The sequence below is a fragment of the Cannabis sativa genome, chromosome 8, assembly GCF_029168945.1.
Source record: "Cannabis sativa cultivar Pink pepper isolate KNU-18-1 chromosome 8, ASM2916894v1, whole genome shotgun sequence".
Classification (NCBI taxonomy): Eukaryota; Viridiplantae; Streptophyta; class Magnoliopsida; order Rosales; family Cannabaceae; genus Cannabis; species Cannabis sativa.
Window position 1 is genome coordinate 21,565,590 of NC_083608.1, and position 15,917 is coordinate 21,581,506.

The 15,917-nt window shown below is 33.3% G+C and overlaps 1 protein-coding gene and 3 long non-coding RNA genes across 4 annotated transcripts; 3 read left to right on the forward strand and 1 right to left on the reverse strand.

Moving 5' to 3' along the window:
- Positions 1–4,116: 4,116 nt before the first annotated feature.
- On the forward strand, positions 4,117–5,201 carry LOC133030046 (uncharacterized). The gene is made up of 3 exons (XR_009683948.1): positions 4,117–4,804; positions 4,972–5,047; positions 5,139–5,201. It is a non-coding gene; the product is annotated as an uncharacterized LOC133030046 (long non-coding RNA).
- A 64-nt stretch (positions 5,202–5,265) lies between these two features.
- LOC133030047 (uncharacterized) lies at positions 5,266–7,319 on the forward strand. Its single transcript, XR_009683949.1, has 4 exons — positions 5,266–5,409; positions 6,168–6,251; positions 6,884–7,024; positions 7,122–7,319. It is a non-coding gene; the product is annotated as an uncharacterized LOC133030047 (long non-coding RNA).
- Positions 7,320–8,494: 1,175 nt separating this feature from the next.
- Positions 8,495–9,975, reverse strand: LOC133030199 (uncharacterized). The gene is made up of 2 exons (XR_009684068.1): positions 9,835–9,975; positions 8,495–9,140 (listed from the first exon to the last, which is right to left on the reverse strand). It is a non-coding gene; the product is annotated as an uncharacterized LOC133030199 (long non-coding RNA).
- LOC115701306 (peroxidase A2) lies at positions 8,610–10,485 on the forward strand. The gene is made up of 4 exons (XM_030629061.2): positions 8,610–8,846; positions 8,954–9,145; positions 9,280–9,445; positions 9,842–10,485. The coding sequence occupies exons 1-4, from the start codon at positions 8,610–8,612 to the stop codon at positions 10,258–10,260; spliced, it is 1,014 nt and encodes a 337-aa protein (XP_030484921.2). The 3' UTR covers positions 10,261–10,485.
- Positions 10,486–15,917: the final 5,432 nt, after the last annotated feature.

Here is a 15,917-nt window from a genome sequence, read left to right on the forward strand (position 1 = left end):
TGGTCATACTCCAGCTGCTAGTCATACTCTAGCCTGTACCGATGTGACACAGTCGGATGGTTCGAAGCCAATATACATATCTAATGTAATCTAACAGGCTTCCTACATGCACGCTAAACATGTAATATATATGCATACTGTTATACTAATCTTACCTCAATTCCGAATTTAGGTGTGCCGGTCAACCTGACTGGAACGAAGTGCGCGGCAGTTTACAGGCTCCTAAACCATAACAATCACAACACTATAAGTGATACGCTAAATCACTTCCCGGGGACTTAAACTAGAAACTAAAAGTTTCCCTATCGATAAAAAGCGTGGCAATACCCCAAATAACATAAAAACGAGAAAATCTAGGGTTCGTGAAAGTCACCCAATCGGCAGACCGGTTGCCCAACCGAAATTCCGGTTCTAGGAATTTCAGAACCCCATCCAGAATTCTGGATGCACAACCGGAATTCCGGTTCCTCGCAGACAAAACTCAAAAATTCATACATTGCTCAAATTAAATCCAAACCACACCAAAACTTCCAGACTTGTTCTAAATACCCTAAAGAACAAGTCTAAAGCAACAAAACCGTCCAGAAACCTCAGATACCAAAAATGCCATGTGAGCTCCAAGCTTTGAGTTTAAAACTCAAACTTGGATAAAGCTCACCTACAAGCATCTAAACTTGATTTAAACTACATAGACATGCATTTAGAAACTGCAGAAAACAATCTCAAACTCATGCAACAAACATAGCAACTAATTTCGAAATTTCTCTTTGAAAACTAAAGCTTTTGAACCAAAAACTATAAACTAGGTTAAAGCCAATCAAACAAGCACCAAAACAGATTCAATCCACTCAATCCAACATGCTTAAACCTCTTAATACAACAACAAAATCACAGCAACAACATCAACACAAAACTAGCATGCAACATTCATCTTTTTCATAAAAATTTCAAGAAACTAAAAGAGCAAGATGAAGAAACTTTTACCAAAAATTAAAGATCACCAAAATCTTGCTAAAATGAGCTTGATTCACCAAGAAAAAATCTCACTTCCTTGCTGCTCAAGGAGGGCCGAATAGAGAGGAAAAGAGAGAGAGCTTTTTCATAATTTTTCTAACTTTTCTAACTTTGGAAAATGAAAATAAAGGTTTTAATTACATACTTCAGCCAATTTAATTGCCACATAATCACATAATTTCCAATTACAAAGTCCACTAAAGGACAAAATATCATTGGGGCAAAATGACCAATTTGCCCCTCCATACTAAAACAACATAAAGGCACTAAAGGAGTATTTTGGGAAATTCTAAATTCCCGGCCAATCCCGACATTCTCAATGTCTAAAAAAACCGTCCCAAAATACTAACATACTACGTTGTGATTTTACTGAGCCAAACACCGAGTTCCATGTTACCAGGCACCGGAAATGCAAAATTATGAAAATCACTAAATGACATAAAATGCATTTCAGAATTCAATAATAACAGCATAATAATTATTTAAATAGCTATAAATAATTTTCCATAATTAAACATAATTAACTGCTAATTTCCAAATTAAACTAAGCGGTCTTTACACTGCCAGCCTATATTTGCAACCAACTTGAATCTATGATGGCTAACTTTTAGTAGGGGTAGAATGAGAATGGTTCAAAAATACATTGGCAGGCTTGGCACCTGCTTTGTAAAGAAAAAACAGAAGGCAGTATGGGCTTTTGCTTCTTTGAACATTTTAATCAAACTTTATTAACAAAGCAAGCTTGGGGCCTATTAGAAAAACTAGATTCTCTCCTTGGTAAACTGTTGAAGAGTTGCTACTTCCCTATTAATGACTTCCTTGAAGCACATCATTCTTATTCCCCCTCACTGACTTGGCAGGGAATCAATTGGGGTAGAAAATTATTACTGAAAGGCTTAAGATGGAAGATTGGTGAAGGAAGATTGGTTCGAACTGCTTTGGATCCTTGGATACCTAGCCATGACTCTTTCTTTCCTATTCGTTATGCAGGGCCTTCAACTAGGGTTGTTGCAAACTTGATAGCTAAAGATCATCAATGGAATGTCCCCATTCTTCAACAATGGTTTTCTCCATAAGATGTTGATCGAATTCTAACTTTGCCCTTAAGTTTCTTCCATAATGATGATTCTCTTATTTGGCACCACCATTTTTCGGGTAGCTACACACTCCAAACATGATACCACTTGGCCACAACTATTGCTGAAGCTCAACATCTCCATCTTCGTGGTGGAATTTTTTTTGCTCCTTGCAGCTGCCATAAAAGGTGAAAATTTTTGCTTGGCGAGTTCTTCATGACGCTCTACCAGTGGCAACATCTTTGGTTAGGCGAAAAATCATCACTGATTCTACTTGTTCAGCCTGTAAACAAGTTTGGGAGTCCATTAGACATGCGCTTTTTAGGTGCAAATATGCCCGATCGTGTGGCAAAATACACAGTTGAGTTTCGATTGGATTAAGTCGTCCGATATGCATAAAGGTGATTATTTTGTGTATCTCTCAACTGTTAACAACAGAGAAGAGATGGAGAAAATTATTTGTACACTCTGGTCTATTTGGATAGAAAGAAACTGAGTTATTCATGGAAATAAAACTAACCATCTAATGTTCTTGCTTCTTTTGATGTTAACTACTTGCAAAATTTCAGAGCTGCCACAATCAAGTATCATCCGACGGTTAGCCCAACCCCAAACCTCTCCCCACTGGTTGTAGTTTAAGCTCCATGGAAGCCGCTTGTTGAAGGATTTTTGAAGGTGAATGTGGATGCCGCTCTCGATGCCAATCGAAATATTATAAGAGTTGCGGTTGTTGTTAAGGATTCACAAGGCCAGGTGATTGCTGCACTCGCCAAGCCTTTAATTGGAAATTTGTCATCTCATGAAGTGGAGGCAAAGACTATGTTTTATAGTCTAAATTGGATCCTACATATGCAATTGCCTATTGCATAAGTGAGAACGAATGCTTTAATGGTCTCAAATGCCTTGAGAACTCCTCTGTCTGATATTACTTCTTTCAAAAATTTAATCGTAGACATTTCGAGTCTTTTATTCTTTTTCCCTCAAGTAATGTAGTTCATGTCAAGCATTTAGCCAATATGGTTGCTCATAGTTTGGCTAAATTTGCATTAGGGATGGATGAAGCTTACTTTTGGTTGGAAGATATACACCCACCTATTTAATCTATTATTATAATTGACTTATCTCATTAATTTATAATAACAAGTATTTATTCTAAAAATAAAAGATCGACATTGGATAACAGGAGAAACTACGATTAATATTCCAAAATAAGAAATATGTCCTTTTTGTGAGCCTAGTCACCTAGTAAAATAAGTGACAAGTCCTAATTTCCATACAAAGTTTAAATTTATCGGAAGCCAATCATACCAAAACCATTGCACATTGTGAGATTAATATCTTTGGAATTAGAGTTCTAATAAACATTTAAATTTCTTCTATTTGTGGGGAATTTAGATTTGTGAGGAATATAACAAATATACAAAACCACAAATATATTATGGGAAAATGGTAGAGTCACAAAAAAATATATGTATATACAAATATATATATTTTTTTCATTATGTGTCACTCTCATTTTTAATACTAATGTTTAATTAATTCCTCTTATATTATTTTTTTAATAATTTTGTGATATTAATATGAGAAAAATTACTTATTCTCAAAAAAAAAAATTAAATATTAAATATATGATACACCCCTAATAACTCTAAAAAGAATTAAAAAAAAACAAAATAATAATAGTGCATTGTAATTTATCCTCTCTAAACAAAAACTCTAAATAAAATTTTTAATAATAAATAAAGAAAATAAAGATAAATTACAATACACAATTACATCAATAGATATATATCTGATAGCGTACACCGAGATAGTTTATTTTCTTGCTGAAACTAGTGTTTGACAAGAAGAATTTATTGTAGAATTGTGTTCCTTCTAAACTCCAATCGTTAATTATCTAATGAAAAAAAAAAAACCTTTTAACTTCATCAATGGAAGTCACTGAACAAATTTTATTTAAAAAGATATCTATAATACTTCTCCTATAATTTTATTTTTTAGCCGTTATTATTAATTTGTTTTTTTTTTTAAATCTTTTTTAAAGTTAATAGAAGTGTATCCTATATTTTATTAATAACTTTTCTTATTTATTTATTTATTTATTTTGAGTACAAGTAACTTTTCTTATATTAATATCACAAAATTATTAAAAAAAATAATAATATGAAAGGAATTAATTAAATGTTGGTATTAAGTGTAAGAGTGACACATAACACTACTACAAATATATCTTTTATTTTCGGTTTTTTTCTTTAATAAATTAAAATTTCGAAGATAAAACTATTTTAAGACCAATATGATCGCTTTTAAATTTTTGCCAAATAAAATTTTAGTTATATTTTCGGTGTTTATAGATAACCGAAGTTAAAAGTATTTAATTTTTTATTTAATGCTTGCTCTTTTGTTTAAGAAAAGCTTTGTCTTCGGTAATTAGAAATGACCGAAATCAAAGGCTTCCACGCGGAGAACTTTGTTTTTTGTTATTAGATAATAACCGAAGACTAAAGTCTTCTTATTCCCACAAATAAAGCAAAGGGACCGACCTTTCAATTTACCCCCAAATTGTCGAAACCCTTAACCCCACGATCCTCAAACCCTCAACTTCTCAAACTCTTCGCTTACAGCTACCCCGACGACAAGGACGAGGACGAGGACGGCGGTGGACTGACTGAAGCTCTCTGCTCCGACTAACCTCCTCAATGGATTTTCTTCTGGTAATGCCCGACTTTCACTCCTCACTTCTTTTTATTTGATTGAACGAGTCCAACAACTTCCTCAGGTGTTGTGTTGGATTTCTGTTCGTTTCGATCCCCCTTAGATCTAATCAATTAAAACACTAAAAATATTTTGGTATGTAATAGTTTTATCATATATGAATTAGGTATTGACTTGTTTTCGTTTAAAGATCTTCTTCCATTAGTCTCTTCTTCACATCACCTACAAATAATGTTAAAAAAGTAAGCATTTCTTTCTTAGACAGTATTTATATATTTATCATTGTATTTTGTATTTAATGTATTTATTTGCTTTGTTGGATTGTGTGGATAGTTGTCATTGGTTCATTGGGTGCATTTGTACAGTTTGGTGGGTTTTGTGGTTCCTGTACAATGCTATGACTTCATTTCCCGGTACATGACGAGAGGCCATGTAGGTCCTTTCTGGGACTCCGCTGGTATTAAATTGAAGAAGGAAGGAGTCCCTGTGGTGTTTGTGCCGGGGATTCTGACTGGTGGGCTTGAATTGTGGGAGGGTCATCATTGTGCAGATGGGCTTTTTCAGAAATGTCTTTGGGTGGAACTTTTGGAGAAGTCTATAAGAGGTAAATTTTAATTGTCCACAATTTCTTTTGATCAATTTATGGAATTTATTATTTTTGCTTTATACTGTAATTTCTTTTTCGAGGCTTTCAGATTTTATGCTTTTGTTTCTATTAGTAGATTGGTTAAAATGATGGTAAAATCGATTTCATTTGCTAATCTATAGTACAGTAATCTAATTTCATTTGTATAGACTATTGAAAGAGACTTGTTTAGTGTAAAATTTTCTTTTGTTTGATGTTCAAAACTGTACTCCTTATTGTTTTTTTTGTTTTTGGTTTTAAAATATATCTCTTACTAAAGAATTGGTAGGAAATTTTAGAATATACTGTATTTCATGGCCTAATCTCTGATGTTGGTATGTGGGTTGCAAACTTCAATTATGTACATTTTTATAATTATACATTACTCATCACTATACTTGTATATTGAAATTTAGAACTCAACAGTTTTCATTTTTATAATTATACATTACTCATCACTATACTTGTATATTGAAATTTGGAACTCAACAGTTTTCATTTTTATAATTATAGTCATCACTATACTTGAAAATTCTCTATGTATAATAGGGAAATATCTAAAGTGCTTGAATAATTTCAGCTTTAGTGTCACTAATAGGATGAAACAACGTTATTCTGGTTTTCTCATGGAGAAGAAAGGACTTTGAGATTATCTTCAGTTACAAGAATTATACCTGGACAAAGAACTGTGAATTAATAAAAATTTGATCCAAATTTGTAATGTTGTCATTTTAAAGATCTGTAAGGATAAAGCTCAAGCAGAATTAGACGTTCCTACAGGAGCAAAGTGCATTAGAGGTTCTAAGAGTGATACTTCTAAAGTAAGTCCTTATGTTAAATTTGTTCATTCATTCATTATTGACAGTTGCGTTTCGATATGTGTAACTGTTTGTTATTTAGTATAATACGCTATGAATTAATACTTATTGTACATAATGCTAGGGATTGATCATTGAATTTTTTGTTTGTTCTGCCTGCAAATTACATATATTGCTTGTATGCTAAAGTACTAATGTAAGTTTCATTACTGTAAAAAATAAATCGACTTTTATTATATGTTTTTGTGTAGTTTTGATTATTCTAATGTAGTTATTTTATAGAGAAATAAAAAGTTAGACGAAAATATTTACGGTCTGAATTTTTTTGAATATTTTGGGTATTTTAGGTTATAATTTGTTAATTTGTACTATGGATTGCTAGTCCTTGTGATTAGTAGTTGTGATTATTTCTGTATAGTTTAAGGCTTTGTTGGTGAGTTACATCCAGTTAAGAATAATGATAATGGCAAGTATGTGGTGTACACACATTAACATATGTATTCACACCTCTAATAAAAGTTTTCAGGATCATATCATTACTCAGTTCAAGTCACTTATGACTTTAGTTTGTTTTGGGAATGTAGCATTAATAGTTTTATTTATGTTGTGTGATATGGCATATAAAATGCTCATAGGTTCCAACACGTTTCTTGGAGAGTTTCTAAAAGTAACCCCTATACCATATCCAAAACAAGTATTGAGATATGAATGTGGTTTTTATGTACATTAATGACATTGTGAAAGCTGGAAGATTTGAGATGATTCTAAAAGAAAAGGTAATTTATATATTCCTTTAATTATGTAAATATCTGTAACTAATATATTAACTTATAATTAAGTAATATATAACTAATTTATATTTTAATTTTACAGTTTGGAGGAAAGTCAAACTACGATGAGGACACAAATTTGCTACAACACCAACATCAATGGTTATCAAAATTGAAACTTATTATGTAATTTTATTTGTAAGGATAACAAATATACCTTAATTTTGTTATTTTATAATTAAATTGTATTTTTGTAAAGTTTAACTTTTTATAATATAATTAAATTCATGTTTATTTCAAATTTAATCTTTGTTATTTTCCTTATTCATAATTATTTCAAAAAAAAAAAAAATTGATATATATTAATTAAAATAAAAAGTAATATTCAATTTTAATTAAATAAAAAAAAATCAGTAAGACTTATGACTTCGGTCATTAATTAAAAAGTGAAGTCTATTATTCTACCTTTAACTTCGGTTATTATGTAAAAACCGAAGTCATAAGCTACTTACATCTTCGGTTTTTACATAATAACCGAAGTTGTAAGTCCCTCTTACGACTTCGGTTTTTAAAAACATACGACATCGCCTCAAATAACTTCGGTTACAACTATGCATAAAGACCGAAGTTAAACTGAGATAAAAACCGAAGTTAAATGTCTTTTTTCTAGTAGTGTAATATAAAAAAGTACCTTTTTCATGACTCTATCTAAGTATTTTACTTAATTATGATAGATTTATTTATACTAAGCTATATAATGAGATTAACAATGATCATTAGTGAGATTAAACTCATGGAAGATATATATCAAGAATCAATGAATATATTCTAATTACAACCAATCAAGCACAGTGTTAAGCGTAATTCAATCAACCGTAATTGATGCAAAATATACACACCTAATTTATTAAAGTTTATGATTTATATGATACAATAATATACAACTTATTATTAAGAGGATATGATAGCTACGGTTTGTTTGTCTCTGGAAAAAGAATGTGTTAGGTTTATTTGAAGCTTCGTTCTATCTTACATCAAGTGACTGCATACTATATTAAATAGACGAAGAATTGAAAATTACTTCTCACCATAGCATGATAACAATATTATAGTATGAGCTTAAAATATACTAAGTATATATGCCTGGACAATATATATGCCTGAACCGACAAATTATTGTTTCCAAACATGTACCAAATGGAAACTTTCTTCTAATTCAAGATATAATATATTTTTTTGCCAAAAATATATACATATAATAATTTGACCAGTGTTTTATATTGACTTTTTCTCGAAAACTTGCAAAGTTGTAAACCTAATCCTAATAACAAAATGCCATTTTTCCACAACCGCGTGAAAAATAAGGGAAGGAAGAATCTTCGTGTAGAATCTCTTTTACACTTTGCTTATTGTGATATGATATATTATACTAATAATTTGTAAATGCCTAAAGCAAAAGACTTGGTTATCTCTCGATTAGGGAGAATGACGTGATATTTTCTTATATAATGACTGGAGGTGATAGCCAATAGACACATAATTAAGATAATAGAAAGCTAAGGTAGCCAACAATAATTAAACCAAAACCATAATGTTTTCCTTCTCTTCTTCTTCTTCTGTTTCAAATTACTATTCCATACTATTGGTATTTAGTATTGTAGCAACGACTCTATATGAATCTAATGCTCAACTAAACACTACATTTTACTCTTCTACATGCCCCAACGTGTCAACCATAGTAAGAAATGCAGTTCAGCAAGCTTTGAATTCTGACTCGAGGATTGGCGCCAGCCTCATTCGTCTTCATTTTCATGACTGCTTTGTCAATGTAAAGTCATATAGTTATTTTTACTCTTTGACATGTCCAGATCTAGATTTAGTGTCAAGTTTTGTTGTTGATCACCGAGTTCTAATTCTGTTGATTAATTATGTTAGGGATGTGATGCTTCATTACTGTTGGACAACAGTGGCAGCATACAGAGCGAAAAAGATGCCGGCCCTAATGCCAACTCCACAAGGGGTTTTGACGTTGTTGACAACATCAAGACTGCCGTGGAGAATTCGTGCTCCGGTATTGTTTCTTGTGCTGACATTCTCGCCCTCGCCGCCGAAGCTTCTGTATCTTTGGTAAGTAAAAACAATCAGCAGCATACAAAACCCCTTGAAGAGACATAAATTAACTTTTATTGAATACTCAAAGTTTAGGACATAAATTTGCATATATATAAAATAATTTAGTGTTAACTATTATGTGTTTGTAGTCAGGAGGCCCATCTTGGAACGTACAATTAGGAAGAAGAGACAGCTTAACCGCAAACCAGGGCGGAGCCAACACTTCCATTCCAACTCCTACGGAAGGCTTAACAAACATCACTTCCAAATTCTCTGCGGTTGGCCTAAATACCAATGATCTTGTGGCACTATCTGGTGAATACAACATTGCTAGATTCATCTCACATGGCTTATAATCTAAGCCCATTTTCCTATATGACTCAATACTTTTACATTTAATCTATGAGATAATGTTCTTCAATATCCTCTCTAGATGGTGGCTATTTTTGTTCACCAATCTTAAATTTAACTATCTAGGTGTGGATCGAAATCCCGCTAGGGATATGGCTCTGATACCATGATGAGAATCATGGTTCTATCTCAAAACCAATTGGTGATGAGTGGAGTAGCCCATATTCTTATATATGGCTCAATACTTTTACAGTTAATCTCTTACGAAACAAGAAACCCACGATTAAATTAATCTTTTTTTTTTTCTATTGTCCAATTCAAAGTTTTATTCATTGACGCATTCTATCGAATACCTGACAGGCGCACACACGTTCGGACGAGCTCAATGCCGAACCTTCGTGAACCGTCTATACAACTTCAACGGAACAGGGAATCCAGACCCATCATTGAACTCAACCTACTTGGCTACTCTGCAGCAAACATGTCCCCAAAACGGCAGCGGAACCACTCTGACGGACCTCGATCCAAGCAGTGCCGATAACTTCGACAACAACTACTTCAACAATTTGCAGAATAACAGGGGGCTTCTTCAGTCGGACCAGGAGCTTTTTTCGACATCGGGAGCCTCCACAGTCTCCATTGTCAACAACTTCATCAGCAACCAGACTGCCTTCTTTGTGAGCTTTGCTCAGTCAATGATTAATATGGGGAACATTAGTCCCTTGACGGGAAGCAATGGTGAAGTTAGACTCGACTGTAAAAAAGTTAACGGAAGTTAAAAATAAATAATGATAAGAGTTGTAAGCCTTTGTTGGTCAAATTTTATAAAAGATAATGATAATCGTGCTTTAATTAATAATTCTCTTAAACAAAAAAGTAACCTGTTTAATTTAATTATATCTTATGCTAAAATTTAATATGTATTAAATTTAATACACTTTTTTAAAATGTAAGACCATTAAAGAGATGTAAAAATTAATCTATGTTTGACATGAAATATAGTTTTGTGATAGAGCATTGCTATTGGGCACCAGTGGTGCCTAGCACCCTTAAGACGTGTCAGCTTGCGATTAGCTAGCGATACTCCCTAAAAGCTATTATATTAAACTATATGGGACTCGATACTAAATTAGACCAATAACGATATTGACACATAGGAGTGTGCTTGGCACCACTGGTGCCTTTTAACATTTTTCTTTGTGAGCATTGCTATTGGGCACCAGTGGTGCCTAACACTCTTAAGACGTGTCAGCTTGCGATTGGCTAGCGATACTCCCTAAAAGCTATTATATTAAACTATATGGGACCCGATACTAAATTAGACAAATAACGATATTGACACGTAAGAGGGTGCTTGGCACCACTGGTGCCTTTTAGCATTTTTCTTTGTGAGCATTGCTATTGAGCACCAATGGTGCCTAATATTACTATTTTTACATCAACTTTTATTATTATGCTCTAATATGTAATTATAAATCTTAATGCAAAATTTAATAAATCATTTAATGCTCATCTAGATCTAATATTTTATTAAAAATATATAATAATAATAATAATAATAATAATAATAATAATAATAATAATAATACATAGATAAATATAAAATTTTATAATAAAATAATAAAATCATTTAATGCAAATTAACATATTAACTAGTAAGAGAAATGATATGTGTCAATATCGCTATTGGTCAAACTAAGTATTGAGTCTCATATAATTTAATATAATAGCTTTTAGAGAGTATCGCTAGCCAATCGCAACGCGACATGTAGAGAGGGTGTTAGACACCACTAGTGCCTAATAGCAATGCTTTAATATTAAATATAAAAGCATAGCATGTAACATAAATTTTGTATCATGCTATATTGTGATCCAAATTTAAATCACTTTTGATTATGTGAGATATTTGTATAATAATTTGGGACACTATTGAAGTTAAATTTTGACAAAGTAAACTATATTTTATATTTGCATCACTGCTCCAATTAAAATTACCACCTAAACAACTAACATGTCCTATAATATTTGTCTAATTGACACTGTTATTTATCTGTGTTGTATTATTTTATTTATTTCCTTAATTTTTTTTTTAATTAAGGGAAGTCTTTGTTTCCTTGTATTCTCTCTCAAATGGGAAACAACATTTCTTCTCTTCTTTTTTTTTTTTCTTTTTGATAAACTTTGTGCAAAAATATAGAGAACACACCATTTATTATTTTTAGTGGAAGAAAAGTTAGAGTTTTCATTTTTCCTAAAGTAATTAAATAAATTTAAGGGTTTTTTTTTTTTTTTCATTTTTACACTTTAAAATAGTTTTTTTTTTTATTATTTTTACGGAATTCTACATAGAAATTCATATTGTAACTAACAGAGTAACCTAAATCGCAACTAAAAATAATATAGCAACATATATAGAAACCACTAAAGAAACCACCTTAAAAATCCAACCATAAATTTAAAAAAAAAAAAAAAATAGTATATAAAATAATTTTCCTAAATTTAATACATGAAGAACTTGTAAATAATTTAAATTTGTTATTTCATAAACTTTGGTCTATAATTATATTCAAATCATTTTGCATTTAAGATATTGCTATTAGAATTTGCAACCTATCATCTTTGTTCTGCTTAATTCAGTAATCATGCTATGCTTCCGTTTCGTATTTATTTTTTCTTTTAGAGTAATTTACGGCATAAATATTTAAATTTAATTTTCAGTTATAAATATACATAAGTTTAATTTTTTGCAGTAATAATACCTAAATTATAATTCTAGAGCTTTTGTAGGTACCTGACTGTTAAGTGTTAAGTAAATTGCCACGTGACAATCCCTGATTGGTCCAAATTATTAAATTTTTTATTTTTTAAAAAAATAGTTTAATTATACCAATAAAAAAAATGACATGTAGATAATGACTAAATATTTAACGGTCGGGTACCTATAGAGTTTCAAAAAAATATAACTTAAGTATTACTACCGCCAAAAATTAAACTTAGATATTTATTTATAACCAAAAATTAAACTTAAGTATTTATACCGTAAATTACTCTTTTTTTTATATGAACATATATGGATACTTTTGTATTAATTGGTTGTTTTTCCTTATGTAAATAAACTATAAGTTGTTTGTGAAAATGTCTCATTGAACTAATTTAGTTGTGATATACTTCTCTAGAATTCTTATCTTTGGTACAATGGACTAATTTAGCTAGTGATGATAGAAGTTGTATGATCTTTACTTTCTCCCAAGTGTAGAAAAGCAAGAATACATAAAATAAAATGAAATCATTAGTTGAGTTAGTCTTCAATATGCTATCACAATATTATTAAACAACTTTGGAAGACCATTGTATCCTTCTCAATCACTTCTTCTCGAGTGTCACATATCGACTATTTGGACACTCCTAAGTAGGTGAAACGTGCATGCGGCAGTACTTGCTGGCATATCAAGCTAGCAAGTCAACCTAAATGCACCTATAGGCACAAGCTCAAGGGTTAGGCACGATACATGTCTCGTGCAAACAAGAAGCATGAGCAAGAAAATATAAGTCGTTCTTAAGAACCAACCTCACACAATCCAAAAGTAAATATATAGACAAATGACACACAATGGCCCAACAAAAGCAACAAACAATCATTACGTAGCCAACATAAAAGCATGCACAAGAAGCATTGATGAAATATTGTTTTATTATTATATGGCCTTGATAGGGCAAGAGAGTACACAACTGGGCCCCTATCATGCTGGTGACAAGGTACATCATAAGTCACCAGGTCACCCCCCCTAAAAAGCATAATGAGGTTTCAAGGGATTTTCAAGAACATATATGATTTTAGCTCTTCATACATATGTGAATGGAATTACAAAAGAAAAGCTAATCACAAAAGTCTCCCCATCCCAATGAGGTGCTTGGTCCAAGACTTGACTAATGATCAAGCACCAAGGCATGCTCATCTTACAAAATGGCCCCTTGTGGGTGTGCTATGGGGCAGAACGCCATATTCTCCACAACTTAATTATTTGGCATCCTCGACGAACCTGCTGCATGGTCTTTAGTCTTCTACAAAAACTGCTGCAAGTCATGCGCCTTCTCCCAGCTGATCTCGTCATCAACGAGGCCCTTCCATTTAACTAGTTACTATTTTCTCTTCTTTCTCTTCACACAAACAATTCTTTCGACAAGGATTTCTCCTGGTTCTTTGTTATTGCATCATTGAATGCTGATGTTATCCCTGTAGACTTGTTGTGAGCTGGATCTTCTAGATCTTCATCATACGGCTTGAGGTTGCTGACGTGAAGGACCGAGTGTCTTTTCATCCAAGAAGGTTGTTCGACTTTGTAAGAGTCTAGGCCAACTTTGGAGATGGCTGGAATAGGGCACTCATATTTTTGCACGAGTCTGATGTCCTTGTCTCCTCAAAATCTCAGTTGTTCTGGCTGTAATTTGATCAACATTAAGTCACCTGCTTTAAACTCCATTGATTTTCATTTTTGATCTGCCCACTTCTTCATTCTTCGTGAGGCTTTCTCTACGTATGCTTGGGCAATCTCTGTATTCGTCTTCCGGACTTTTGTAAAATTGAAGGCTCGTGGATTCCGTCCGTGGTACTCATCTACTGTGTGGGGTAACAATGGTTGATGTCTATTCACAACTTCAAAAAGGCTCTTGTTTGATGTAGAAATCTTCTGAGAGTTGAAATAAAATTGAGCTACATCTAGTAGTTACACCCAATTCTTCTAGTTGTCATTGATAAAGTGCCGCAAATACTCCTCCAACATCCCGTTGAATATTTCTGCCTGCCCATCTGTTTGTGGATGGTAGCTAGAGGAGATGTTCATTTGTGACTCAAGAAGCTTGAATAGTTCAGACCAAAAGGTCCAAGTGAATCTTTGGTCTCATTCACTCACATATTCAAGGTACTCCTCAGTACTTTACTATATGTTTAAAGAAAAGTTGAACCGTCTCTTCTGTTGGACACTGCTTCAACATTGGGATGAAGGTTGCATACTTTGAATATCTGTCCACAATCACCAAGATCGCATTCAAGTTTCCTATCTTTAACATACTAGTAATGAAATCAAGCGAGACACTCTCCCATGGCCTGCTTGGGACCAATAAAGGCTCTAACAACCCTAGCGTCTTGTGTCTCTCCACCTTGTTCTACTGGCAAACGAGATAGGTCCTTATGTAGTCCACTACATCTTCCTGCATTTGTGGCCAATAGTATCCATGCTTTAAAAGGGTATGTGTTTTATGCCACCCCTGATGACCTGCCCATAACGTGTCGTGACACTCACTCATCAGTGTCCTCCTTATATTACTTGTCTTTGGAACAAACAAACGGCCACCCTTGGCCCATAAGAGATCATCCTCCACTCAAAACTGAGTTGTCTTACCTTTTCTTGCAAGACCCATGATGTTCTTTGTGACCGGGTCCTTCTCCAGGTTCTCCTTGATGTGTTCCTTTATTAGTGTACCCACCCGGCTAGTTGACATACTCACTAACACCTTTAGAGTTGCCAACTCTGCTTTACGGCTAAAGGCATCAACTATCTGATTCAGACGTCCTGCCTTGTGCTCAAAGTATAAGTCAAATTCTGCCAAGAATTCTTGCCATCAGGCTTGCTTGGGGGTTAGTTTTGGCTGCGTGAGAAAATGACTAACACTAGTATTATCCTTCTTCACCACAAACTTCGACCCCAACAAGTAATGCCTTCACGTCCGTAAACAATGAATAACCGCTAGGAGCTCTTTCTCCTGTGTTGTATACCGCCTTTCTGCTTTGGAAAGTTTATGGATCTCAAATGCCACGGGGTTTCCCTCTTGTATGAGCACCCCTCCCAAAGCATAATATGATGCGTCCGTCTGTACTTCGAAGGGCTTGCATACATTTGGTAGGGCTAATGCAGGATCTTCAATCATGACTTATTTCAAACTTCGAAATGCTTCTTTGCACTTATCAGACCATGCCCATACAACACCCTTCTTCAAAAACTTTGTCAAGGGTGCCACTCTTCTTGAATAGCCCTCCACAAATCATTTGTAGTAATCGGCTAAACTAAGAAAAGAGCATAATTATTTCACATTAGTTGGGGTCATCCACTCTTGGATCGCCTGAACCTTCTCCAAATCCATGTGGATCCTCCCACGTTCCACAACATGGCCCAGGAACTTAATACTTTCTTGAGCAATCTACACTTCTCTTGCTTCACATACAATTCTTTTTTCCTCAACTTCTGGAACACCGCTGCCAAGTGTTCTTGATGCTCTTCTAAAGTGGCATTGTAGACCACAATATAATCCAAGTACACTACCACAAACATATCTAAGTATTCATGAAAGACTTCATTCATGAGTGTACAGAATGTAGCTGGCGCATTTGTCAACCTAAACAGCATGACACAAAACTCAAATGCCCTATGCCGAGAAACAC